The sequence below is a fragment of the Erinaceus europaeus genome, chromosome 2 (assembly GCF_950295315.1).
Source record: "Erinaceus europaeus chromosome 2, mEriEur2.1, whole genome shotgun sequence".
Lineage (NCBI taxonomy): Eukaryota > Metazoa > Chordata > Mammalia > Eulipotyphla > Erinaceidae > Erinaceus > Erinaceus europaeus.
Genome location: NC_080163.1, coordinates 39,654,833 through 39,682,461, shown reverse-complemented (window position 1 = coordinate 39,682,461; position 27,629 = coordinate 39,654,833). Strand labels below are relative to the sequence as shown.

The window sequence follows — 27,629 nt, the reverse complement described above, 5'->3', positions numbered from 1 at the left end:
TCACATGGAGGTCATTCAGAAGGCTGCCAGGGAAAGAGGTCTTATACGTGAGCATGAACAGTAATAAGACAGAGGTTATGGGAAAGACCATTCATTCAGAACTTCCATTAAGAGGCTGAGGAAAGGAGACCAAGGTCTAGAACAAGATGAAGAGAAATGAAAGCTGAGAACCAACACCCTTCTCTGAAAAGTACTGACATTTGTCTTCAACCCCCACCTTCAATCATTCTTCTAGAGTTGGCAATTTTGACTCTGAAGAGAAAATGTTTCCAGACCTTTCCATTCTTCTTTACCAAAACACTTTCGGGAGAAGAAATCTCATTCTCAGAAAGGATGAGGTGATAGATGCAGCTTGTGGTACAAATGTGGTTATATAGCACATCAAGAAATGAAACTGTAAACTGAATGTCAAGAGCCAAGAGCAGGTGAGGGTGAGCAAAAATGGCCCATTTGTGTCCTAGGACCCGTTTAAGTGGGAGAGCCCACCACTGTGTGGGAAATAGCCCATTTGGTTATAGCCTTTTCATTGATGTCTATCAATGAAGCTTGACTACACACCCCTGATTTTACATGTTTATGTGACTACAACCATGCCTGCTTTTCTTCAAACTTAACTTAGACTTCCCAGCCCCTTCCTCAATCTCTATTTCTCAGTATAGCCACATTGTCCTGGCCAAAATACCCTTCCTTGCACTTCCTTTCCCATTATAGTAGATCCGTGCCTCTCTCCTAATATCTGTTCCCATCCCCTTTTCCTGAATGTGGTTAGTCTATGAACCAATTCCCTCCCACCAAAGGGGATAAAGACAGGTTGTTCCTATGTCCTGTAATGTATAAAAAGGCTCTGAAGATTGCCTTTGGTGTGCTTGCTGGCTTATACTCTTGCACATACATATATATATATATATGTATGTATATATATGTATATATATATGTAAAACTTTTTCTTTGCTCATGACTCTCGGTGTTTCAGTCCTTGTTTTAAGGCATAGACAGAGTGCATTTTGCACTGTCTCCCACAACTGCCACTCGTTGGAGTGGCTAAGAGTGTAGGCTTTGGAGTAAGAAAGATGTGAGTTTGAGCCACAGAGCCCATGCTTGAGTGCTGGTACCATGATAAGCACTAGGACCCTAAGGGGAATGCCACAGATGATGGTGTGATGTTCATGTACCTCTTCTTTCTGTGTCTTGCCCCCTCTCTGTCCCTCTCTGTCTGTTCATCTCTATCTTAAATAAAATGAGTAAAATAAAATTGATCAGAGAATAGTGGAATTGTCCTTTAGTGCTGCAAATAAATAAATAAACAAACAAGTTAGAGGGAAAAAAAAAACCCTATGGACCAGGTGGTAACGCACCTGATTGAGCACACGTTGCAATGCACAAGGATCCAGGTTCAAGCCCTGGTCTCCACCTGCAGTGGCAAAGCTTCATGAGTGGTGAAGTAGGGCTGCATGTGTCTCTCTGTCTGTCTGTCTGTCTGTCTGTCTATCTGTCTCTCCCTCTCTATCTCCCCCCTCCCTCTTGATTTCTGACTGTCTCTATCCAATAAGTAAACAGATAATAATAATAATAATAATAATAAAAACTACAAACTCTCATGTGACAATACAGATACCATATTCAATAAAAAGAATATGGAAAATTATATTCCAGATCCTTTGAACTAGGAAAATGGCATAGCTTCCCAGACATGAGATCCCACGGAGAGCCACTTACCTTCCCGGAATGGTTGTGTTTGCATCTGCAGTCTGATCTTGATGAGGTCCACAGGTGTGCCCAGCCCGACAGAGACCACACCTGCCACCATGCTGGCCAGGAGTAGGTCAGACAGGGTGCGGGGCGGGCTGGCCTCTGGCTCCCTGCAGTGGTGCTGGCTGAGAAACCTCTCTGTGTTACTGAAGACCCCAAACACCACTGAATTGTAGACAGCAATGCTGGAGAGGGGGAAGGACATGCCCTTGAAGAAGCCAAAGACCTGTAGGGAAGCCCAGGAGGAGACTGTTTGAGATCTGACAGCAAGTTCCCTGAGCTGTTCCCAGCACAGACCCTCCCAGAGCCTCTAGCTCTGGTGGATGACAGCAGAGAAAGGTCAATTAAAAAAAACATATGTTAGATGACCTCACCAGTAAGTCCTGGAACCCCAGAGCCCTACCCCGCTAGAGAAAGATAGAAACAGGATGGGAGTATGGGCAGACCTGCCAATGCCCATATCCAGCAGACAAGCAATTACAGAAGCCAGACCTTCCACTTTTTGCCGCTCATAAAGAGATTTGGTCCATACTGCCAGAGGGATAAAGAATAGGGAAACTTCCAGTGGAGGGAATGGGATGAGGAATCCTTGTGGCGGGAATTGTGTGGAACATTACCCCTCTCATCCTACAATCTTGTTGATCATTATTAAATTACTAATATATATTATATACATATAATATATATATATATGCTAGAAAACAGATAGTGATGCATTCATGCTAACATGCACAAAGAACCAAGTTCAAGGCCCCAGCCCACACCTGCAGGAAGTAAACTTTTCCTCTCCCTCTCCCTACCCCTCTCCTTCTCCATCTCCCCTCTCCTCTCTCAATTTCCCTCTGTCCTGTCAAATTAAAGAAAGAAAGAAAAAAGTGATACAAAGGCTACCAAGAGGGGTAAATTTATCAGGGAAGTACTGAGCCCAAGTGATAACTGTGGTGGCAAATAAATAAATAAATAAATGTAAAATGCATGCTAATGAAGAGAATAAAAGAGGAGGCTGATGGGACAGAGAAGTGGGTGGAATTGTTCTCCTCTCATGGGTCTGACTTTCTTGCCTTAGGGAAGAATGAGTTGTATGAAGTTTTGTACCCTAAGCATTGCTATGCTGGGAATCAGAAGCTATACTTGCCACCAGGGTGGTAGTGTTCTTGTGTTGGAAAGAAATCAGACTGCGACCTATGGGGAGCCTGTGGTGTCTGAGAAGGTGGCAGGTTTACCAAGCACCACAATACCCTCCTCATTTACTGCTCAGACAAAAGCAATATCAGGCTCTTACTGTATGCCAGACTTTGGAGGACAAGAAGAAAGAAATTCCCTTCCCACACCAACCTCACATTGTGTGAGTAGGAGAAGGGGGTATCCAGACAGACAAATTGACAGAATATAGTGTGTTAGCCTGTACAAAGGGACATGTGTAGGGACAGTCTGTAGCTGGGTGTCCCTGAGCAGGGATGTCTGTTCATAGAAGAGCTGGAGTGGGAAGTCCCCAGGTGGGAGAACACACCAGGAAGAGGGGTCTGCACATATATTGGACACAGGAGACTAGGAGAGGCTGCTGGATGTTGAGATTCTCAGTACCATGTATGTCCTCTGATAGCTGGAAAATTCCACAGTCCTTTGGAGGCATAAGGGCAGCAAAGACATTTCAGCACCATGCCAAAGGTAAACAAGCACCAGGAAGCTGTTATACCAAACCCAGGCTGCATCCAAACCCTGACCTGTGTGCATATATTCAAGCTGCCAAAGGTAGGTCACACATACACACACACACACACACACACACACACACACACACACACACACAGCCACATACACCACATACCCTCACATTCACACACATGCAGTTTAAGCTGGACCTCCACAGTGAGTTCCCTCAGATAACTTGGGCTCCATTTGGCTCTGAGCCGTTGTATCTCAGAGGAACACTGGAACACTCATGGCCCTGGAAGATACCCAGAAGCTCAGACAGCTAAAGTGCTATCTGGCAGACCACAGGGAATGTGTGCCAAGAAGGAGAATCAATGGTCATCTTTCAGGATCCTAAGGAATCACACACTATTCATAACAGTCAGTAATAGGTTTGCAGTGCCTGCCCTGTTTTGAAAGCAGTCAATTAAGTGTTAGAACAACACAATGGTACAGTCACGTTTCATCTCAGGGGAAGTCCCAGATGCAGGCAAGCAGCACTTGACCTCAGGGACTTCCTCTTGTGGGGCCTAATGGACACAATGTGTAACCCTGGGGTCATATTACTTATAACCCCAGGAAAAACTTGGGGTTGACATTTGGTCATTTCTTCAACCAACATCTCATTTTACTCTCAATTAAAAAAAAATTCTCCAAAGAAGGCACTTGGGAAGTCTGAAAGTACTTGCTTTTTTTTTTTTTTTTTTTTTTTTCTCCTTCAGGGTTATCACTGGAGCTCGGTACCAGCACTACAAAACCACTGCTCCTAGCAGCCATAGTTTTTTTTAATTGGACAGGAAAGAGAAAGAAATTGAAACAGAAGGGGGAGATAGAGAGAGACAGAGACACAGAGAGAGAGAGACCTGCAGCCCTGCTTCACTGCTTATGAAGCAACCTCCCCTGCAGGTGGGGAGCTAGGGACTCGAACCTTGACTGCTTAATTGAGTGCAGCACTATCCCAGCCCCTTAGTACTTGCTACTTCTCATGAAGGACAACAGAAGCATCTACAAAGGTCATTTAGGTTTTTCCCATTGAAAAGAACCCTTAGTCTCAAGTGAGGTGTGTTCCTGGCATCTGGAAAGTCCTTTAAGGACAGATAAAGGGATGCCTATGAGCACTTGGGTCACTGGCCACTCATTTGGTTTTTAAAAAAACTGTCAATTCACCCTGTTTTTGCAGGAATTTTCCACACTGTGATTCTAAATATCACAGAGATTTTTCTCCAGAGAAGAAAAAAACAGTTATTCTCCTGTCCCCTGTCCCCTGCCCCCTCCCCCAAAATTATAGTGTACTAGGTGGCAGGAGTAAGCTAAGGTGACACATATTATTTATTTTTATTCACTTATCCCCTTTTTTGCCCTTGTTGTTTTATTGTTGTAGTTATTATTGTTGTTGTTATTGATGTCATTGTTGTTGTATAGGACAGAAAGAAATGGAGAGAGGAGGGGAAGACAGAGAGGGGGAGAGAAAGATAGACACCTGCAGACCTGCTTCACTGCTTGTGAGATGATGACCCCCTTGCAGGTGGGGAGCTGGGGGCTTGAACCAGGATCCTTATGCAGGTCCTTGCACTTTGTGCCACCTGCGCTTAACCCACTGTGCTACTGCCCGACTCCCGACACACCCACACATACCATTTGAGGGTGTGGAGACAAGTAGGAAGAAGCAAACATGAAGAATGGAAGTAAACAGGAATCCCACCTGATATTCTGGTGTGAGCTCTGTGAACACAGTCCTAGCCCTGGGTGAGCATTGCCCTGTTTCAGGGGAGGCCCTGAGATCTGAATACAATATCCCCCACTTACACTCTCCCTCCTGAACACCGTTCGGATGCAGTTGAGTGTGTTCCCATAACCAATGCCAGCCTGGAGGCGAGTCTGTGGAGAGAGGAAGGATGTGAGGGTCTAGGCAGAGAAGATGCATGTCTCCACTGTCCCGAGATGCTGAGTTTCATCAACAGTAAGAAGACTGGATTTCATTCCAGGACAGGTGGGTATTCTGTCCTCTACCTGTATCCCTCCGCCCCTTCATGTTCCACTCAAACTTCCAGTTCTTATTCCTCTTTTGCATTTGGGTTTATATGTTGTACTGTATCATCTATTTGCTTACTCAGGGTTTATTTGGATTCCCTTCTAAAGGAGGGCTGTCTCTACTACTCTCTCCAGAGCCACTGTGCCCTTGGCACACACGAGATGAATGGGGGTGGGGTGGCTGATGCCATGGTGTCCTGTGATAGAGACAAGCATTATGACCAGACCAGCAGCTGGCAGACATGGAAGTTCTGAGCAAATCCTCCAAAGTGCCGAGGGCAGTCTCTGTCCTCTTCCTCAATGGGTTCTGCCTCTTTTAAGAGGTGTAGTTCTTAATTTTCAATCAAAACACTTTAAGACAAACAACTTGCTATAGTGAGTAAAAAGAAGCTGTGAGAGCTCCCAGAGGAGGAGATCCTACCCTAGTCTCTGGAACCCAGGGCCTACTGGTAAGATAAGATCCAGGTTGCAGACTAACATTCACACTAAACCCAAAGCCTGGGGGTCCAGGTGGCGGCACACCTAGTTGAGCATGTTACAATGCACAAGGACCTGGGTTCAAGACCCCAATCCCCACCTTTAGGGGGAAAACTTTGGGAGTGGTGAAGCAGTGTTGCAAGTGTCTCTCTGTCCCTTTCCCTCTCTATCAACCCTTCCTCTTGACTTCTGACTGTCTCTATCCAATAAATAAATAAAGATAATAAAAAATTAAAAATCAAACAAAAATCCCAAAGCCTAATCTTATTTTACAGAGAAGCGGAGAAAGCCATGAAAGAACAGACATCTTTAATGATGATCTCTGAGGTAAAACTTATCCACTGAAATAGTCTCCCATTCTCAACTTTTCCACAATAAACTGGGATTAGTGTAACTTTTTTTTTTTTGGCAAATTTAAAGCATCCACACCTATGGACATCTAATCTTTGATAAGGGGGCCCAAAGCATTAAATGGAAAAAGGAGGCTCTCTCCGATAAATGGTGCTGGGAAAACTGGGTTGTAACATGCAGAAGAATGAAATTGAACCACTTTCTCTCACCAGAAACAAAAATCAACTCCAAATGGATCAAAGACCTAGATGTCAGACCAGAAACAATCAAATACTTAGAGGAAAACAATGGTAAAACAGTTTCCCACCTACACCTCAAGGACATCTTTAATGAATCAAAGCCAATTGCAAGGAAGACTAAAGCAGAAACAAACCAATGGGACTACATCAAATTGAAAAGCTTCTGCACATCCAAAGAAACTATGAAACAAACAAAGTGACCCCTCACAGAATGGGAGAAGATCTTCACATGCCATATATCAGACAAGAAACTAATCACCAAAATATATAAAGAGCTCAGCAAACTTAGCACCAAAAAAAGCAAATGACCCCATCCAAAAATGGGCAGAGGATGTAAACAAAACATTCACTACAGAGGAGATCCAAAAGGCTAACAAACATATGAAAAACTGCTCTAGGTCACTGATTGTCAGAGAAATGCAAATTAAGACAACACTAAGATACCACCTCACTCCTGTAAGAATGGCATATATCAAAAAGGACAGCAGCAACAAATGCTGGAGAGGTTGTGGGGACAGAGGAACCCTTTTACATTGTTGGTGGGAATGTAAATTGGTCCAGCCTCTGTGGAGAGCAGTCTGGAAAACTCTCAGAAGGCTAGACATGGACCTTCCATATGATCCAGTAATTCCTCTCCTGGGGTTATACCCCAAGGACTCCATAACACCCAACCAAAAAGAGGTGTGTACTCCTATGTTCATAGCAGCACAATTCATAATAGCTAAAACCTGGAAGCAACCCAGGTGCCCAACAACAGATGAGTGGCTGAGAAAGCTGTGGTATATATACACAATGGAATACTATGCAGCTATCAAGAACAATGAACCCACCTTCTCTGACCCATCTTGGACAGAGCTAGAAGGAATTACGTTAAGTGAGCTAAGTCAGAAAGATAAAGATGAGTATGGGATGATCCCACTCCTCAACAGAAGTTGACTAAGAAGACCTGAAAGGGAAACTAAAAGCAGGACCTGACCAAATTGTAAGTAGGGCACCAAAGTAAAAACCCAGTGGTGAGGGGTAGACATGCAGCTTCCTGGGCCAGTGGGGGTAGGAGTGGGTGGGAGGGATGGGTCACAGTCTTTGGGTGATGGGAATGGTGTTTATGTACACTCCTAGCAAAATGCAGACATATAAATCACTAGTTAATTAATATGAGAGGGGGAAAATTAATTGTATGTCTCAAAGTTTTTCAAAACACAAACTGAGGAGGTAATATGGCGACGGCCTGAGAAGTCGCTAACAGCGAGTGCTCTGATAGCATCGTCGGCAAAGGTAGGATTTTCTGCCTTTAGCAGGCCAGTCAATAAGGGGGGGGGGCACCAAAGAAGTTATTACAGTTTAATTTGGGTTAACAATTAGAGCAAAGGTGACACGGACTAGCGGGGCGCCAGAATTCCCAGGCGGCGCCAGGCAAGGCGAGTGCGCCGGGCATTGTCCTCCGCCCGCCCGGGAAGGCGGCTCCTCCGCCGGTTGCAGAGCGCGGCGGGCAGAGGACCCGGAGAGAGCACTTTAGCTCGGGGGCTGCCTCTTGGGAGTTGCCAGGGTCCACCGCGACCCTGAGGGTGGATCCAAAGACTTCTTGAGTATAGCTCTCATTGGATCAAAGGACTTGGAGCTAGTTTTCATTTTTGAGAAATCCTTTAAAAAAGTCTGGAGGGCGGGGTTTCCCGGAAAATGGCGCCCGGAGAAGCAGAAGTGGCCAGCCTTTGAGCTCCGGACACATCTCGTGTAAACAATAGGATTTTCTGCCTTTAGCAGGCCATCCAATAAGGGGCCATAACGGTCATACCAAGGATGTTTCTATAACTTAATTTGGGTTAAGAATTAGAGTAGGGGGAAAAAATTCTTTTTTCTTCCTTTTAATTTTCAAGCATACATCCTTCCCGCCGCCCCCCCTCCCCCCATAAGCAGTGCCTGGGACCAGCTACTAGCAGGATACCCCATACCACCAAACAGGGTTTTTTTTTTTTTTTTTTTTTTTTTGTTAATTCACTGATACACATTTGGGAAGTTCCTCGCACTGCTCTTTAATTACAACTCTTCTTCCTATCTTCTCCCTTTTCTCTCTCTTATCTCTCTCAATCTCTCTCTCTTTTTTTTTTTTTTTTTTTTAATCTTGTCATACACTTCTTTCTTCTTTGCCTTTCTGAATTTGTGAATTACTTTGGGGAAGAAATCTGACCCAGAGTGGACTCTCTATGTGTGTATCTCTGCTCTAGTTCCCTTTACACTCTTGTTACCCTTAGAATATACACTGGATAGTAAATTTGCATAACTGTCTATTCTTGCTATCCTCTCTTCCTTTTCTCTTTCTTCACTGGGATTTGGTTACTATTTTTTCACGGACTGGAGAAATTGTTTGGCTAACTGGTAACGATTAAACTCCTTCAATACTTACTTCAGTTGCTACGGTTATTCCGGAGGTTGGTGAGTGCAATTGTCATAAAGGTATTTAGTACAGTGTTACTTGTGCTCAAAACACAACAACTGAGGAACAACAGAACATTAAAAAAAAAAAGAGAGAGAAACACATAAATTAAAAAAAAATGGGTAGATTAAAAACAAATAAAACTGCTACCCCAATGAATGAAGACAAGAGCCCAGAAGAAACCACAAATCAGTCAGAAGTAACCATAGATAAGAAAAGTATGCAAGCAATAATAAACTTATTAATCACAGAAATGAAAACAACATTGGAGGAAAGAAATGGCAGTATTAGGGAAACAACAGTTGAGACCCCCAAGGAAAATACTGATTATCTTGAGACAATTAGAGAACTGAAAGCTGAAATAGCTGTAATGAAGAAAGAAGCTGAGGCAAGGGAAAGCAGACTAACAGAAGCAGAAAACAGAATTAGTCAGACAGAGGATGAGTTAGAGAAAACTAAGAAAGAGGTGAAAGAGCTTAAAAAGAGATTGAGAGACACTGAAAACAACAACAGAGACATATGGGATGATCTCAAAAGAAGTAACATTCGTATAATTGGCCTGCCAGAGGAAGAAAGAGAGGAAGGGGAAGCAAACATCCTAGAGGAAATAATACAAGAAAATTTCCCAGACCTGAATAACAGAAAGGATATCAAGGTGCAAGAGGCCCAGAGAGTACCAAACAGAATCAACCCAGACCTGAAAACACCAAGACACATCATAGTCACAATGAGAAGAAGTAAGGATAAAGAAAGGATCCTAAAGGCTGCAAGAGAGAAACAAAAAGTCACATACAGGGGAAAACCCATAAGACTTTCTGCAGATTTTTCAACTCAAACTCTAAAAGCCAGAAGGGAGTGGCAAGATATCTATCGAGCCCTGAATGAAAAAGGGTTTCAACCAAGGATTATATATCCTGCTAGACTTTCATTCAAGCTAGATGGAGGGATCAAAACCTTCTTAGACAAACAACAGTTAAAGGAGGCAACTATCACCAAGCCGGCCCTGAAAGAGGTATTAAAAGACCTCTTATAAACAAGAACATCACTATAATACTTGTAATATATCAGAGCAAACAAATTGTTTTTTAGAACAATGGCACTACAATACATTAAATCCATAATATCAATAAATGTCAATGGCTTAAACTCACCCATCAAAAGGCACAGGGTGGGGGGATGGATCAGAAAACATAACCCAACCATATGCTGCTTGCAAGAATCCCATCTGTCACAACAAGATAAACACAGACTTAAAGTGAAAGGATGGAAAACTATCATACAGGCTAACGGTCCACAAAAAAGGGCAGGAACAGCCATTCTCATCTCAGACATGATAGATTTTAAATTAAATAAAGTAATAAAAGATAGGCAAGGACATTACATAATGATAAGAGGATCAATCAGCCAAGAAGACCTAACAATTATTAACATCTATGCACCCAACAAGGGACCATCTAAATACATTAAACACCTATTGAAAGAATTTCAAAAATACATCAATAGTAATACAATAATAGTGGGAGACTTCAATACCCCACTCTCACACTTAGACAGATCAACAAAGAAGAGAACCAATAAAGATATAAGAGAATTGAATGAAGAGATTGACAGACTAGACCTCTTGGACATTTTCAGACTCCTCCACCCCAAAAAACTGGAATACACCTTCTTTTCAAATCCACACAACACATACTCAAGGATAGACCACATGTTAGGTCACAAAGACAGCATCAATAAATTCAAGAGCATTGAAATCATCCCAAGTATCTTCTCAGACCACAGTGGAGTAAAACTAACTTTTAACAACAAACAGAAAATTATTAAAAGACATAGAATTTGGAAACTAAACAACATGCTCCTTAAGAACCACTGGGTCAGACACTCACTCAAACAGGAAATTCAAATGTTCCTGGAAACTAATGAAAATGAAGACACAACCTATCAAAATATTTGGGACACAGCTAAAGCAGTACTGAGAGGGAAACTTATAGCTATACAATCACATATTAAACACCAAGAAGAAGCCCAAATGAACGAACTTACTACACACCTCAAGGACTTAGAGGAAGAGGAACAAAGGAACCCTAAAGCAACCAGAAGGACAGAAATCACTAAAGTTAGAGCAGAAATAAACAACATCGAAAATAAAAGAACCATACAAAAGATCAATGAAGCCAAATGTTGGTTCTTTGAAAGATTAAACAAAATTGACAAACCCCTAGCCAGACTCACCAAACAAAAAAGAGAGAAGACTCAAATTAATAGAATTGTCAACGATACAGGAGATATCACAACTGACACCACAGAAAACACAAACTGAACCTTTTTAATATATAGGCTGTGTATTTGATATGCGGACTAGATCAGAAGCATCCAATACAGCTATATACAAGATACTGGGTACTGTACAGCAAACCATAACAAAAGGACTTTTCAAAGTTAACCCAATTACCAAATAATGTGATGATAACATTAACTATCGGTTGTATTTTTGAACCCTAAGACAGCAGGAACCTCACATCTCCACTATAGAGCCTATATTTCAACCAGTCCTGGAACCTTAGTATAGGGCGCACTTTCCCACATGCCTCTCCCAATCCCAAAATAATATTGCATCTGCCTATCGCAACCTAATCAATGCAACGATTGCCACCTCAACATGATTCAGCTCAGACTGTGTCCAGAGACTTCACGTGTGGAATGACAACCCTTCAGCTTCATTACTTGGGTGAGATCTTTCCTTTCACAGTATTCTCTAATTCCATCCCAGTTGGATCACTTTCTAACAAAGTCCCAAAACCTAGATATAGACCAGGTTCTGTAAGAGAGAGCATATGTTCACACGTATCAATAAACTAGTGCAAAATATATACCTGAAAGCAGAAGTACACTAGAGTTTACAGTGAGTACCCCCTAACATTTCCTTTCCACTATTCTAAGCTTTGGGTCCATGATTGCTCAACAATTTGTTTGGCTTCGTATGTTAACTCTCTTTTCAATCACCAGGTTCCAGATGCCATCAGGATGCTGGCCAGGCTTCCCTGGATTGAAGACCCCACCAATATGTCCTGGAGCTCCGCTTCCCCAGAGACACACCCTATTAGGGAAAGAGAGAGGCAGACTGGGAGTATGGACCGACCAGCCAATGCCTATGTTCAGCGGGGAAGCAATTACAGAAGCCCGACCTTCTACCTTCTGCAACCCACAACCACCCTGGGTCCATGCTCCCAGAGGGATAGAGAATGGGAAAGCTATCAGGGGAGGGGGTGGCATATGGAGATTGGGTGGTGGGAATTGTGTAGAGTTGTACCCCTCCTACCCTATGGTTTTGTTAATTAATCCTTTCTTAAATAAAAAAATAAATAAAATAAAAAAAATTTAAAGCATACATCTAACATAATACATTATTTTAATTTTTAAAAAGTCAATATTACATGTATGGCTACAGTTTCCTTTGGACTCTCTCTCCTCTTCACTCACCCCTCCCCTGAGCTCAAAACCATCATCACGGGAATGGATAATAGTTTGACAAGCAATCATCTAAGTGATTCCATAACCCCCACATAAATATATGTAGACATACATAGAGAACATGTCGCATTCTTCCAAGCAGGATACATAGATGGTATCCACTGACTTACTCAACCAATATTTGTTTGAGTGCCTATTTTTCTAGTATTGTGAGTGTTCTGACAAATGAGAACAATGAATTCATCATCAGAGAAAATAAATTTCCTGCTCTCATGAAACTTACACTGAATTTTCCACATGACAATACAGAATTGTTATATAGAAAACTGAGAAATGTTATGCATGTACAAAATATTTTATTCACTGGCAACTGTAAAACATAATCCCCCAATAAAGAAAAAAAGAGAAGAAAAGAACTTCAATGAATATCTGGTAGAGGTATGAAATTGAAATTGTACTTCTGAAATACACATATTCTTGTAAGCCAACACTATCTTCACTAAGAATGTGTTCATAGTAATTTAAATAAACATTAGGGGGGAGAAAAGAGATTACTGTCTTTATCCAGGTGAATATGCAATTTTTTTGTCTAATAGTAGTTGACAAAAAATGATGTAGAATAGTTTATATCCAACTAATAGTTTGTACACTACTATCTGTGCTTTAAAATGGAAGGAATAAGGATGTATTTCAATTGTAGAATGAATATCTGAGGTCCTGGGCTTGGTCCCCAGTACTCCCCCCAAATAATAATAATGTAGAGTTGACAAAATAGCTTACTTACATAGCATGCTACTTAGAAGGATGCTTTAGTGCTGTGGTCATCCTCTCTCTCTCTCTCTCTCTGTGTGTGTGTGTGTGTGTGTGTGTGTGTGTGTGTGTGTGTGTGTGTTTATGTGTGCCTCTCTTTCTCTCTGTGTTTCTAAAAAAAAGAAAAAGAAACTTACACTGAGAAAGGCTGAAATTGGAAAAGTTAAGTCAATAAAAAAGTAACTTCTGAGGAAATATGTATGTCAGATGGTGATATGGGACATGAAATAGACCAAGGACCAGAGAGACTAGGTGTTGATATTTGTCATTTATGAAACAAGAGACATAAAAACTCTAATTTTTTTTAAGTTTTCTCCAGCAAGTTGTACTGTTTTCCTCAAAAAGCTATGTCTAAGTGTTTACCTCTTTGAACCTGTTAGTGTGACCTTATATGGAAACAGGATCTTGGAAATATATAACTAATATTAGAATCTTAATATAAAATCATCCTGTGTTAAGAATGGGTCCTGATTTGAACCATATAAGATAGAAAAGAGGGTCTAACAATATAGACCACTTGGATAGTATACCACTTTGCCTCGTATATAATCCAGGTTCAAATCCAGTCTCCACTGCATTGAAGGAAGCTTTGGTACTCTGATTTCTTTGCTGCCTGCCTGTACCACTCTTCCTATTTGAAAAAAGAAAAGTCATCTTGAAAAGGTGAAGGCTTGGAGATTGAAAATACATACTCACACACACAAACACACACATGTACACGCACAGACATGCAAAGAGGGAAATTAAACAGAGATGTGGAGATGAAGGTCATGTGAAGATAGAAGTAGAGACTGGAGGATGAACCTAACCCAAGAAATGCTCAGGATTACAGCTAGAAAGAAAATTTCTCCAGAGCCTCCAGAAACAACAAGTTTGACAACACCTTTACTTTGGACATCTGTTCCCCTGAATGGGTATTTTAAGTCACCTAGTTTGTAGTCATTTGCTATAACAACTCAAAGAAAGTAGTACATCTCTCCAATTTTTACAGTTAAATCTCACTCCCACTATTTATTATTAGTTCACTTCATTCAAGTCAACTTAGTTTTTACAGAAACAGTCACTTTCTATACTCTATTGACACAGAGATAACTAGCGTCATGGTTTGTCAACTGAAGAAACCACTTGGAGGAATGATTCTCTGCCTCTTGAGGTGTCACTATACTGGCCCCCCAAAGGTGATTTTTTTTTTTTTACCAGAGCACTGCTCAGCTCTGGTTTATGGTGATGCGGGGATTGAACCTGGGATTTGAGAGTCTGTTTGCATAACCATTATGCTATCTACCAGTACCCATCAAAGATGAATTTATTTTTATTTTTTCAGTCTTAGAATTTTAAACACATTATTCAAAGCTGGCTACAATCCAGAGAGTTTCATATGACATGGCAAAAACAATTGAGTAGTAATTATAAACTCAACAGATATTAGAAGTTCCATCTTGTTCTTCCATGATGTCTCTCTGTCTGCCTCTATCTATCTATCTCTGTCTTTATTACATATGGAACATGCATTATGTGTTGCTTAGCTAGGAACCAGTCATGGGTGGATGGGGGAAATCAAAAGCAAATTAAACACTGAGCCCCACCAGATAGATTTTAGAGGGTACTTAACAACATCTCTCAGATTTTTGCAGGAAATAGGTTGCCCTGACTTGGTGTTTGTGATCTGGTGATTTATCAACTTTCTTAAACCAGATGGACAACTGTAGAGTTGGTACTCTCTTTCTTTCTCTTGCTCACCCACTATTCTTATTCCTTCTCTATATAAAACCACAGGCCCTGGGCTAAGGTTAAGATGATTTCTGAGATATGAGTCTCCCATCTTTTCAGGGTGTTAGCATCTGAAAACAAACTAATTTTTCTTGCACTAATCTTGACTTTTGAACTACCTTAACTTCCTAGTGATAAGCACAGAATCCTAGTATTCAGTAACAGTACATAAGAGAAATTTAACATAGAATGATATTGATAAGATAGCAGCTACCACTTTTGAATGCCTACTGAGTACCCTGAACAACTCTCTAATGTAAGTCTAGTCTACACGCTAGGGATTTGTGTCCTTTTTAACTGAAGATTCAACAAGCAGGGTGTCATCAAAACAGGATTCAGACTTAGAAGCTGCATGTTCCAAAGTTTTGTTTTCTGGTGGCACTGCCTCCCAACTGATTACACTATCCAGGACTGGTTTGTCAAGTGAGACCTGGATGGAACAGACTGGAAACAGGTTAAGTGAGTTTGGGTGAGCAAGGGGAAGATCAAAAGCAACTTGCACTCCTGTGGAGACATCAATGACAGCATCTGAGCCTGCCAAGGCCCAGCTATGGAGAAGTAGACAGCAGACACTTGGCCACAGTAGAGAAGGAAAAAATCATTCATTCAGCAGGCACTTGCTCAATGCCATTCTCAGCTAAAGTCATGCTTTGAACATGGAGAATCAGAGGCTACCAGCTGCAAATCTGACAGCCCTGAGGAAGGTGAAGAGAATTCAGGCACACCATGACTGGATTAGATTCTGGGGACCCCTGAGAGTTCCTAAAAAGAACCTATCTCTGGGCAGCAGTGGCCCACTCCTGATATACTGCATTGGTCCACTGGCAGCAAGAATATAGGCAAACACTGGGCAGAGTCAAAATGTATTGCCCTGTGATTCAGTGTCTGTGTTATGAGGCCTATAAGAGGCAGATGACGAAGCCTCAATGCCCACCTGATTCTCCCTGGACTTCTTCTTATACCAATGCTATACCCTTACACTCACTACATCCCCTCCCTCCACTACACGCTTACCTTCTTTGTTTTTCTTGAGAACATACCTTCAGGATATTCTCATCCTTGGGTCACTGCACTGGCTCTTCCAGCATAAGGGCTCTGGTCCGAGTTCTGTGAGTCTTTACTTATCTGTCTCCTCTGTAGATACACTGTTTCTGGCCCTCTGATATAATCACTGCCTCTATCATCACCTCTGTTTCCTCAGTACCTACTGGTGTCTGCAAATGCCTCCTGCATGTACTGTGTTCCTTAATTATTGCCTATTTCCTAGAATCATCTGTCCCCTTGTCTGCTTCCCACACTGCTAGTCCTCAAAGCCTGAATCCAGTTATAGTACCAGGCAGAAAGGTGCTGGTAGCTAGGTGGGAATCTGGTTCCTCTCCCCACAATACCAGCTGCCCTCTACCACCTTCTCTCAGACACTTCAATAGGTACATGACATTGAATTAATTCCTAAGAAAAACCAGATACTTTATCATTATCTTCCTTGACATTGTTCACCAACTCACATATAAAATCCAAGGGATTCTTGGCAAACATGCCTTTCTGGGGCTCTGAATAAGCAATCCATTCAGAACTACCCCTTCTTGGTTGGCAGACCTTGGGCCTTGCCCCTGAAATAAGTATGGGCCTGCACCAGCCCTTGCAGTCCCTAGGGGCTGTCACAGAATTCCCCTCCATCTAAGCCTGTTTTCAGTGCACTCTCAGTCCCACCCCAACTTTTTTGGACTAGAGTCTCTCAGTATGTCCTAGAGTATATCCCAAAAGGATCAGCAGCAATATCAAGATATTTTTCTTTGAAAATGTGTCTCTGGGGCTGGGAAGATAGCATATTGTTTTTGCAAAACAATTTTGTTCCTGAGGCTCTGAGGTCTCAGGTTCAATCCCAAGCACCACCATATGCCAGAACTGAATAGTGCTCTGGTCTTTATGTACCTTTCTCTCATTAAAATAAAATATTTAAAAGAGAGAGAGAGAAAAAAACTACTGTGCTAGAAATGGAAAGTAGAAAATTCTACTCTAAAAAGAAGAAGAAAAAGGAAGAAGAAGGAGAAGGAGAAGGACAAGGAGAAGGACAGAGCCAGGTGGTGGCGTGCCTGGTTGAGCACACATGTTAAAATGTCAAGGACCGGGCTTCAAGCCCTTGGACCCCACCTGCAGAGGGAAAGCTTTACAAGTGGTGAAGCAGTGCTGCATGCGTCAGTATGTCTCTCTCCCTCTCTATCTCCCCTTTTCTTCTCAATTTCTGGATGTCTATCTAGTAAGTAAAGATAATTTTAAAAAAGAAGTGGCTTTAAAAGAACAAAAAAGATATTTAAAAAAATAAGAAGGATATGGTGAAGAAGGAGAAGAAGGAGAAAGAAGTGACTCTGGGAACTGCCTTTATAACAGAAATATCTATTGGTCTATTGGACTCCAATCTTTTCTCAGGGCCTATTCTTTTTCTTCCTTACTCCCTTTTTAGATTTACTGGGTTTTTTTTTCCATTAATGATTTAACATTTTTTATAAGATTTTGGGGTTATAATTTCACACCTACACATGATGTGTGTAAATCACCACACCCTCCACCAAATTATTGTGCTCCCCACCCTCCACCATATCTGTTACAGTTTTCACAGAGTTCAAAGATAGTTTTCTTGCCATTGCTTTTGTATGTTCAGTTGTTTTAGTCATATACATATGTGTGTGTGTGTGTGTGTGTGTGTGTGTGTGTGTGTGTATTCAAGCTACGAGCAAAACCATTTGGTAGTTGTTCTTCATTTCTCCAGGGAATTTAAATGTAGAGAAGGCACTGGCCAATGAAGTAGACTGACTTAGAGTCAAGTTCACTTCTGAACTTTACGTCCTAGTACTGCCACACCTTGGCTCTGAGGTCTGGGGTAGGCTTCTGAACTCTGCACCTCAACTTCTTCCTAGATAATTAAGGTACATGGGTTGACCACCTCATCCAGAAGAGTGCAGGTCTAGACTCTGACCTGGAAAATGCTAGAGTCATACAGAGAGGAGTTCTGTGCAGAAAGGAAGTTGCAGGCTAGAGAGATAGCATAATGATTATATAAAACAACTGTCATGCCTGAAGCACCAAAGGTCCTAGGTTGAATCCCCAGCACCACTATAAACCAGATCTGAGCAGTGTACTAGTTAAAAATACCATACCATACCATACCATACCATACCATACCATACCATACCATACCATACCATACCATACCATACCAATGTTTCAGGAACCATCTGACAAGGGCTATGTGCAGGAAGGACTCAGACAAACCTTAATTAAAGTCAGGGCTAGGGACTATTTCTGGCCATGTTCTTAAGGCACTGCTCAGAGTCCTACTAAACACTGAAGACAGGTGGCAGTGGATTTAGCAAAGTGAAAGAATGTCCTTCGGCTTACTCTGCCACTCGAAGAAGACAGGTACTGAAATGAGCGCAGCCTAGATTGTTCCCAGCTGTGGACCATGGGCTGTGAGCTCAGGGACTTCAGGGAGTCCTGAGATTCTCAAACAGACATGACAGGCCTAGACCTGAAATAGATCACTCTCTCCATTGTTACTGGTCATCTCTATCAGGAGCAACACAATAGACCTCCTTTATAGGCCCCCATAGGACCTTGCCCTCAACATGGATCAACAACAGTAAAGAATTGTTCATCCTCTGAAGGGAGGCTGGACAACATACTCTATCTTCCACCTGAGGAAGATGGATCCTGATATTGGGGCAGCTTGGAACATTCCTACTCATGACCACAGAATGTAAGCTCAGATCTACAGGGTGCAGAGGTCACATAGGCTCCTAAGCTGAATATGGGTTCCATATCACATCAAATCAATGGGGTTTATAGTCAACAATATTTATACAATTTTTCCCATATTTGGGAGCTACTCTCTTCCATGATCCAGGTTTCTGGTTCTTTTTTAAGCCATGACATCATCTTTCCAGACAATAACTTGGATCCACCTGCATATCAGATGTCAGGTTCAGAAAAGAAAAAACAGTAGTATAGTCATGGGCTCTTTGGAATATACCTAAAATAGGCCTACTGACTATTTTAAAAAATGGAAACCCCCACAACTCTTCATCTGAACTATTCCAGCCTTTAGTTCATGATTAGTAAATGATTTGTTTGGTTTTACTTTTTTTTCTTTTTTCCTTCAAGGTTATTGCTGGGTTCAGTGCCTGCACCATGAATCCACTGCTCCTGGAGGCCATTTTTTCCCCTTTTGTTGCCCTTGTTGTTGTAGCCTCGTTGTGGTTATTATTATTGCCATTGTTGATGTCGTCCGTTCATTGTTGGATAGGACAGAGAGAAATGGAGAGAGGAGGGGAAGACAGAGAGGGGGAGAGAAAGATAGACGCCTGCAGACCTACTCCACCACCTGTGAAGGGACGAGCCTGCAGGTGGGGAGCCAGGGGCTGGAACCGGGATCCTTACGCCAGTCCCTGCGCTTTGCACCACATGCGCTTAACCCACTGCGCCACCGCCGGACCCCCCTTGTTTGGCTTTATATGTTAACACTTTAATACTTTTTTCAGCCACCAGGTTCCAGATGCTGACATGATGGCAACTGGACTTCCCTGGGCAGAGGACACCACCAATGTGTCCTGGAGCCCCACTTGCCCAGAGCCCTGTCCCACTAGAGAAAGAGAGAGATAGGCTGGGAGTATGGATCGACCTGGCAATGACCATGTTCAGTGAGGAAGCAATTACAGAAGCCAGACCTTCCACCTTCTGCACCCCATAATGACCCTGGGTCCATACTCCCAGAGGGATAAAGAATAGGAAAGCTGGGAGTTGGGCTGTAGTGCAGCGGGTTAAGCGCAGGTGGCGCTAAGCTCAAGGACCGGAGTCAGGATCCCGGTTCGAGTCCCCGGCTCCCCACCTGCAGGCCCGTCCCTTCACAGGCGGTGAAGCAGGTCTGCAGGTGTCTGTCTTTCTTTCCCCCTCTCTGTATTCCCCTCCTCTCTCCATTTCTCTCTGTCCTATCCAACAACAACGACATCAATAATAACTACAACAACAAAACAACAAGGGCAACAAAAGGGAATAAATAAATAAAATTAAATTAAATTAAAAATAAAAAAAAAAGAATAGGAAAGCTATCAGGGGAGGGAATGGGATACAGAGTTCTGGTGGTGGGAACTGTGTGGTGTTGTATCCCTCTTATCCTATGGGTTTTGTCAGTGTTTCCTTTTTATAAATAAAAATCTAAAAAAAAAACTATGACACCATCTTATCAGGCAGTATTTTTAGCCCACTTGCATATTTGCTATGAGGCTCAGGCAAAAATTATTAAAGTCATGGATCCCTTGAAATATATTTAAAATCTACTTCCTAGCTTCTTCCCACTCAAAGAACCCTAATTTCATCTGCTCTATTTCTACGTTTGGGTTTCTGTTTATTAAACAATTTGTCCTGCTTTATATCTTACTGCCTTTCAGCCACCAAATTGCACATGCTACCATGACACCATCCAGACATCCCCAAAGAGACAACCTCACCATTCTGTCCAGGAATCTCACCTTTCCCTAACCCACTAAGGAAAGATAGAAACAGGCTGAGGGTATGGATCAACTTGCCAATGTCCATTTCCAGCAAAGAAGCAATTACAGAAGCTAAACCTTCCACCTTCTGCATCTCATAAAGCATTTTGGTCCATACTCCCAGAGGGATAAAGAATAGTGAAGCTTCCGATAGAGGGATTGGGTATAGAACTCTTTATTTATTTTTAATTTTTACGTATTTTATTTTTGGATAGAGGCATAGAGAAATTGGGAGGTAAGGGGGAGATGGCAAAAGAAAAGAGAAACCTGCAGCCCTGCTTCACAATTCATGAAGTTTCTTCCCATGTCAACATGGGGACAAGGGGCTTTAGCTTGGGCCCTTGCACATTATAATGTGTGTGCTTAACTAGGTGTGCCACTGCCTGGCCCCTACTAATAAAAAATTTTAAATATATATATATATATATATATATATATATAATGTCCTTCACAGCACCTTGTACTCCAGTGCTTTTAACATACTATGTAACCTGAGGCAAGTCTTTTTTTTTTTCCTTTTCAAGCCTTAATTTCTACATACACATAGCAAGATGAGGCTTGGTTGACCCCATGACAAATAGCCCTGCTGCTTCAGAATTCTCACACCTCATGTAAGTTATAATGGCTCCCTAGTCCCAACCTCTGTACAGAAATTTAAAGTGTGGTTTGAGGTTTCTGATCATTGAGTACTGACCTTTCTTTTCTGGATTATGATCTATAGCTATTGCCAGAAACCTGATACATCAGCAAAAAGTGGTCATGCTGGCCTTTCTGAAGCATGTACCCATGGACTGTGACCCACATGGTATATACTGTTCCCTTGCCTGGAATATTTTTTTCAATCTCTCACAATCTAAACGTCAATCTGTGGCTCAAATGCTACCTTATACTTGATGCATTCCCAGGGACCTAGAACGGGACCCTCACCAGTGTGCGCCACTCCTCCCCAGCTCATGAGCTGGATGCTCCAGTCCCCTCCCCCATACATCATAATAACCTGGAGGAAGAAACAGAAAATTCACAAAAACAAATCACTGCTAAGCAATAATATTTGGGTTATTTACAAACCAGGTTCCTGTCAAACCAGCCTGCTGGCTGTCTTAGGGAACCTATCCCAAATGGGAAGCTCTCTGTGATCAGACATAGCAGGGACATTCTTGAAGGCCTACTCAATATAAACTCCTTCAAGAGATAATGGGAAACTAGGGCTACTGTACCTTAACTGTGTCCAGAGGGTGGCCGATGATGACACTGGCTGCACCTGCAAATTTGAAGAAAACCTGGTTACTCAGCTCCTGGACTCCTAGGACTCTTGGGATAGATCAGAGGTCTTAGATACTTATGTTCATTTATTCATTTATTCATTTAGTGTGAGTTATTAGTGCAGATCCCCATGATAGGCATTGAGAAAGGCACAGGAAATGGAGTCAAATGTCAACTATACCTCAAGAAATAAACATCCCCCAAATGGAGAAGTTTCTAGGGTAACAGAACCTCCATATGAAACTCTTATTTCATACCACATATAAACACTTGATTCAAAAATATATTAAAACACAATGGAAGCACTAAAACTATCAAACTCAGGACTGAAAAATATAGAGGATAATATCATCATGTCCTTAGATTTACAACAGATTTTTAGGTAAAACACCAAAAGCATAGGCAGCAAAGGCAAAAGTACATTGAACTTACTGAAAAGTCTAAAAATTTTGTGCATTTATGGACACTATCAAGAAAGCAAAGGTAATTTACACAATGAAAGAAATATCTGCAAATAACATAGTTGACAAGGGTTTGGTATTAAGATTATATAAAGAACTTCTATAACAACAGTTTTTAAATATATGCAACACTTAGACATTTTTCCAGAGAAGATACACAAAGGGGAAAGAGGTGAAGCCAATATGCAGAATAGAAAGGTCTATTTTCCTTCACCCCCTGTAATAATAAAAAACACAACATATATAGAAAACCTTGTATAGAAACAGGCTTAGATTGCAAAGACCTCCCATTGCAGAAGCTAAAGTTCAGCATACAGATCACATAGATGTGATCACCAAACATAGAAAACCAACCTATAATTGCATAACAAGTCGTAAGTTAAAGACCCATAAGCTACAGAATGTTTATCTGGCAAACAGAACACAGACTGAACTATCTTATCACAACTCTGCACCTTAGTACCCCAATCTTATCACAACTTTGTAACTACTATCTTATAATGAGAAATAGGAAATAAGTTATCAGCTGTTTTGGGGAGTTGCGACAATGGCATTCCTGATGATTGTAATTTTATGTCTATTTACGGGGCATTTGTAACCTTAAACTTCTGGCCACTATCTAGGTTGACTGAAACTCAGTACCATAGTTTCAGCCAGGCAATTGTGACAGTCACTCCCGGTTTTTACTCAGGCCTGCCTAAACCCAGACCTCAGGCCCTAGTAATCAAAGAGCATCAGACTTAATGGGAAGACAGAGAAAATAACCTACAATGATGGACCAAGATAGTAGTCTAAAGAAAACTCCAAATTTAACAGCTAAATAAACTTCTTAAAGAAAATTTCAAAGCTACAATCCTCAGGATGTTCACCAAAATGAAAAGTTCACTGCAGGAAAACTTCAACAAAGTCAAGGAAAATAAGAAATCAGAGATAAGGAGAACTATGAGCTGATTTCTCAACGACATCCAAAAGACTTGTAAGGACTAGCAGGAAATATTCAGAGTTCTGAATAAATCAGACATTTACCTATGAGTACTCTATCCAACTATGCTGGCAATTAGGCTTGAAGGCTTGAAGTAGAAAACTTTTCAGATAAGCAGCAGCTAAAGAAATTCACTAATACTAAACCAGCTCTTCAAAATAAAAAAACCCTAAAGTTCCTGATATAAAAAATAGCAAATTATTTCTCATATGGAGGAATAAAGAAACAATGTAAGAGGTCTAGGGAGACAACATAATGGTCATGCAAAAGAATTCCATGCCTGAGGATCTGAGGTCTCAGGTTTAGTCCCCAGCACCACCATATGCCAGAGGTGAACAGTGTTCTGGTCTTTTCTCTGTGTCTTTCTCTTTGTATCTTTCATTAAAATAAATAATATTAGAAAAGAAGAAACAAAGTAGTCAAATGAAGACAAATTTTTTGACTCAGACTAGAAAACTGAAGTTACCAAACAAAGCTGGGGAAGGGAGTGAGTCCAATGGACTAGAGTGGGAAGACACTGGTGCTTTGCTAAAGAATGAGCTGCGGTAACTCATTTTGAAGAGTTAGTAAACTGCACTTCTAAAATATCTACAGACTTATAAATCAAGGTTAGCTCAAGAATAGATACAGTTACTATAAGATACAAAGAAGGTGTACAAATAATCATAAGCTACATGAAAAACACTCAATATCACAGTAAGATTCTCTTTCACACATTTAGGATGGCAGTAGAAAAAAAGGGGGAAATGACTAATGTTTACAAGGACAAGAAAAATTGTAATCTTTGTACAGTAATAGTTGAAAACAATTTAGCAGTTCCTCAAAATGCTAAGCATAGAATTTACAAAAACTCCAGAATGCTCACTCCTATATATGAACCTAAAAGAATTGAAAATAGGTGATCAAACAAGTACATGCACACATATGTTCATAGCAGTAGTATTTACAAAATCCAAAAGGTGAAAATGGCCCAAGATGTTCATCTCTGCAAGAATGGGTAAACTAACTATAGTATATCCAAGATACGGAATATTATACACAAGTAGGGATGAATAGTGATATATGCTACACTGTGAATGAACACAGAAAACATTAGGTTAAATGAAAAAGACCAAACAAAAGTGATTACATGTATGACTCCATTTATGTGAATTATTGAAACTAGGGAAATACATAGAGGTTTAAAGAAAACAGGTTAATGGTTGCCAATGCTTGGGGGAGGGAAAATAAGACTGATTCATGGGTTCAGGGTATATTCTTTTCTATTATTTATAAAAAGGAAACACTGACAAAACCATATATTCTGTGGGCACAAGGAAAATGGTCTGAAAAGTGATGGTTGCTGAATCCTGCTAGATTTAATGCTTTCAGATGGTCAATAATATGTTATGAAAATGTCATCTGAAAACAAGGGGGACATGAAGAGATATCCAAAAATGTTTTAGTTACCTGTGGGTTACTTAATATTTCTATACTTTTAGTCTATATATGCAGGGAAAAAATATTAGCACCTGCCTCATTGCAGGAATTAAGCAAAGTGGTGAATGAAAGTATCTTTAAAGAACCAGGCCTTCTAGAATACTACAAGGGGATGGTCCTATTATTGATTTCTTAATAGAGAGCATCTTAGAACAGACAATGAATATTCTGGATCTTTTCATGGAAGAATGTCCATGAACACATATATTCACAAAGTCTGAATAGTTGCAGAGGAAGGCATGGCCACCCTCAGGCCACCTAGGTTATGAAACCCTTGTTAAAGTTACTGAACATCAGGTTAAAATAGTAAATATTCTCCTAAGGCAAATAGCACATCATGCCATTACATTGATGAAGACATACTTATCCTCCAGGCATTTCTCAAGTTAAACCAATAATAGCTCTATCCTTCTGAACAAATAAATGAATGTCCAAATGGCCCGGATATGCCTAGTTGTGCAGCTCCTGACAGTTAGGAGAGGCAGGTCTCAGTCCAACCCAAGGAAGACTGAGCCAATAGAATTGCCCACTATTAAAAGAACCACTTTTACTCAGGCCCTGAAGCCACCCTTTTTTTTTGGGTGGGGGGGGGTGAGTCAGGTATGTTCTCCTCCTGGGTGGGGACACTAGAAGGTGAAAGACCTGAGATACTACTTGGCATGTTGCTTAATTAATTAATTAGTTGGAACTGGGGCTGCGTGCATGTGCAATTTCACTGCTCTGGGCCACTTTTTTTTTTTTTTCCTATAGAGAAATAGATAAGCAGTGAGAGAGAGACAGAAAGGGTGACATCACAGCACTGGACATCCTCCATTGTCATAGCACCTTCCATGTGGTGCCTAGGCTTGAACCTTGGTCATGCATAATATCTGGCGAACTATCTCTCCAGCTTTTGTTACCATGTTGCTCAAACCCTGCCCTTCCCTACAAGTCTTTTCCACACCTAGAACACTTGAAGAACAGACATACTAGACATGGCCTCTGCCTCAGCACCCTAGTGTTTCCTAATTTGGGGAGAGTGAGGGGGTAGTGGGGTGGGAGGGAGGGGGTGCATTTGCCAAATCTCATTTCTGATGAAGCCCCCCCCCCAAAATAAAAAGCCTTCCCTTCTTCCCCACCAAGAGGTGAGAGCAAAGAAGGGGAAGATGTATTCACTGGAAATGATTCCACTCTTGCCCAAGCAAGCCCATGTCGGGCCTCTCAGAGAGGGGTAAGAAGGCTCACAGTGCCCAGAGGAGAGGTCTGACAGTGGCAGACACTAAAGACACCAAGATTTCCTTCTATTTGGCACTTGACACCTATAGCCTGTGCTAGTTCTGAAAGCTGTGCTTCAGCTCAGATGCCCCCACAGGACCAGCTGACCACGAAGTCAGGTTCCCCAACTCGTGCCCTCACCATGCGGGGGTCATTGGTTAAGTGCAGCCTTAACACTCAGCTTTCTATGAACCGCATCCCCAAATTCATTCAGGTGTGTACAGGTCGCCAAAGGGTGTGCAGGCTCCGGGACACTCCATTGGCTATCAGCTTTGACCCGCGGTTTAATCATTACTGGATCCAGTTCAGCGGATCCTAACTTTGGGACAAACTGGAAGCTCAAGGTGAATCTCTGAAATTCGAAAGCCTGCGAGTGGCAGAGAATGGCAAGTCGCTGCACGCGTGGGTCGAGTATTCTGGACAGCAGGAGGCGCAGAGCAGACTCTCTCTCTGTCTGGCTGTGCCAGGCTCGCTCTGAGCCCCAGCGTTCACTAACTACACTCACCTCTGAGGGACCCCCCCAAAGCGCTCACCTCCGATCCAGCCCGCTGCAAAATCTTCCAGCTGGAAGTTGCTCATGGCTGGTGTCGCGGTGCCTCGCCCACCAGGAGGAGGCTCAGCGCCCCTTCAGGGTCTGCAGGCCATGGACCGCACACCGAGCGCTGGAGGGAAGGAGTCAGCGACTGTGGCACCACGCAGGTCCTCCTCCAAAGCCAGTCCCCCCGCGCCCAGCCCAGAACTCCTCTGCCACGCTCCAGCCCCCCCCACCCCCCACAGCTGACAGCACGCCCCCTGCGGACCTTAAAGGCACAGCACTTTGGCCAGCTGAGGCGCTCTCTGCACACCCTGGCCAGAAAGCTCAGGGCCACCAGAGTGTGAAATTCCCTCAGTCCAGCTGGATCCTGCCACCCTCTACCTCGCCAGCTACAGAGCCTCTGCGTCTGAACGCAAAAATGCCAGCCAGCTTGAAATTGTTCACAGGGCGTGGGGCACTGGAGATAAGTTCAAAGACATTTTTCAGCATTCATTGTAAAAGGCTGAGGCTTTATCTAAGGTCAGGAAGTATGTGATTATTAACCCCAAAGGTTAAAACAGCTAGTCCAGAACTATCAGTTAAAACAGAACTTCTTGATTCTCTGAGGATCTGGTCAAAAGCTATGAATAGCTTTGTTATAAATAGGACCTCATATCCCACAGAGTTTTAGGAATTAGAAATCTACCTATAGGATTCTCTTCATGATTAACCACTAGCCTGGGGGAGATTCCAAGTCGGTTTTAAACTAAGATCAATTATTCACAATATCCATTACTTTATTTTGTTTTTTTAATTAATTAATTGTCACTAGGTTTATCACCAGGACTTGGTGCCAGCACAATGAATCCACTGCTCCCAGCAGCCATATTTTTTTCTTTTAAAATTATGATAGAGACAGAAATAGGGCAAGAGAAGGGAGAGAGAGTAAAAGAGATTTATAGCCTGCTCTATCACTCATGAAGCCCTCCCTCACCTCACAGATGAGGACTAGGGGCTCAAACTCAGGTCCTCCTTCATGGTAGCTTGTACACTTTACTGTGTGCACCACCCCATTCAATTCCTGGGATTACTCCTCACAAAAAACCATGTGA

General features: G+C 41.9%; 1 protein-coding gene across 4 annotated transcripts in view; it reads right to left on the bottom strand.

Moving 5' to 3' along the window:
* SLC25A48 (solute carrier family 25 member 48) overlaps positions 1-26,741 on the bottom strand; it is a 71,269-nt gene extending 44,528 nt beyond the window's left edge. For 3 of the 4 annotated variants that reach the window (XM_060178344.1, XM_016192548.2, XM_060178365.1), the window contains exons 1-4: positions 26,537-26,741; positions 21,782-21,825; positions 5,248-5,319; positions 1,717-1,975 (exon numbers count right to left, since the gene is read on the bottom strand). In XM_060178344.1, coding sequence (XP_060034327.1) covers positions 1,717-1,975; positions 5,248-5,319; positions 21,782-21,825; positions 26,537-26,582 — 421 coding nt within the window. In that variant the 5' untranslated portion in view covers positions 26,583-26,741. Of the gene's footprint in view, positions 1-1,716; positions 1,976-3,333; positions 3,446-5,247; positions 5,320-21,781; positions 21,826-26,536 lie in introns of those variants that run through there. The other variant, XM_060178354.1, reaches the window with a different exon arrangement.
* Positions 26,742-27,629: the final 888 nt, after the last annotated feature.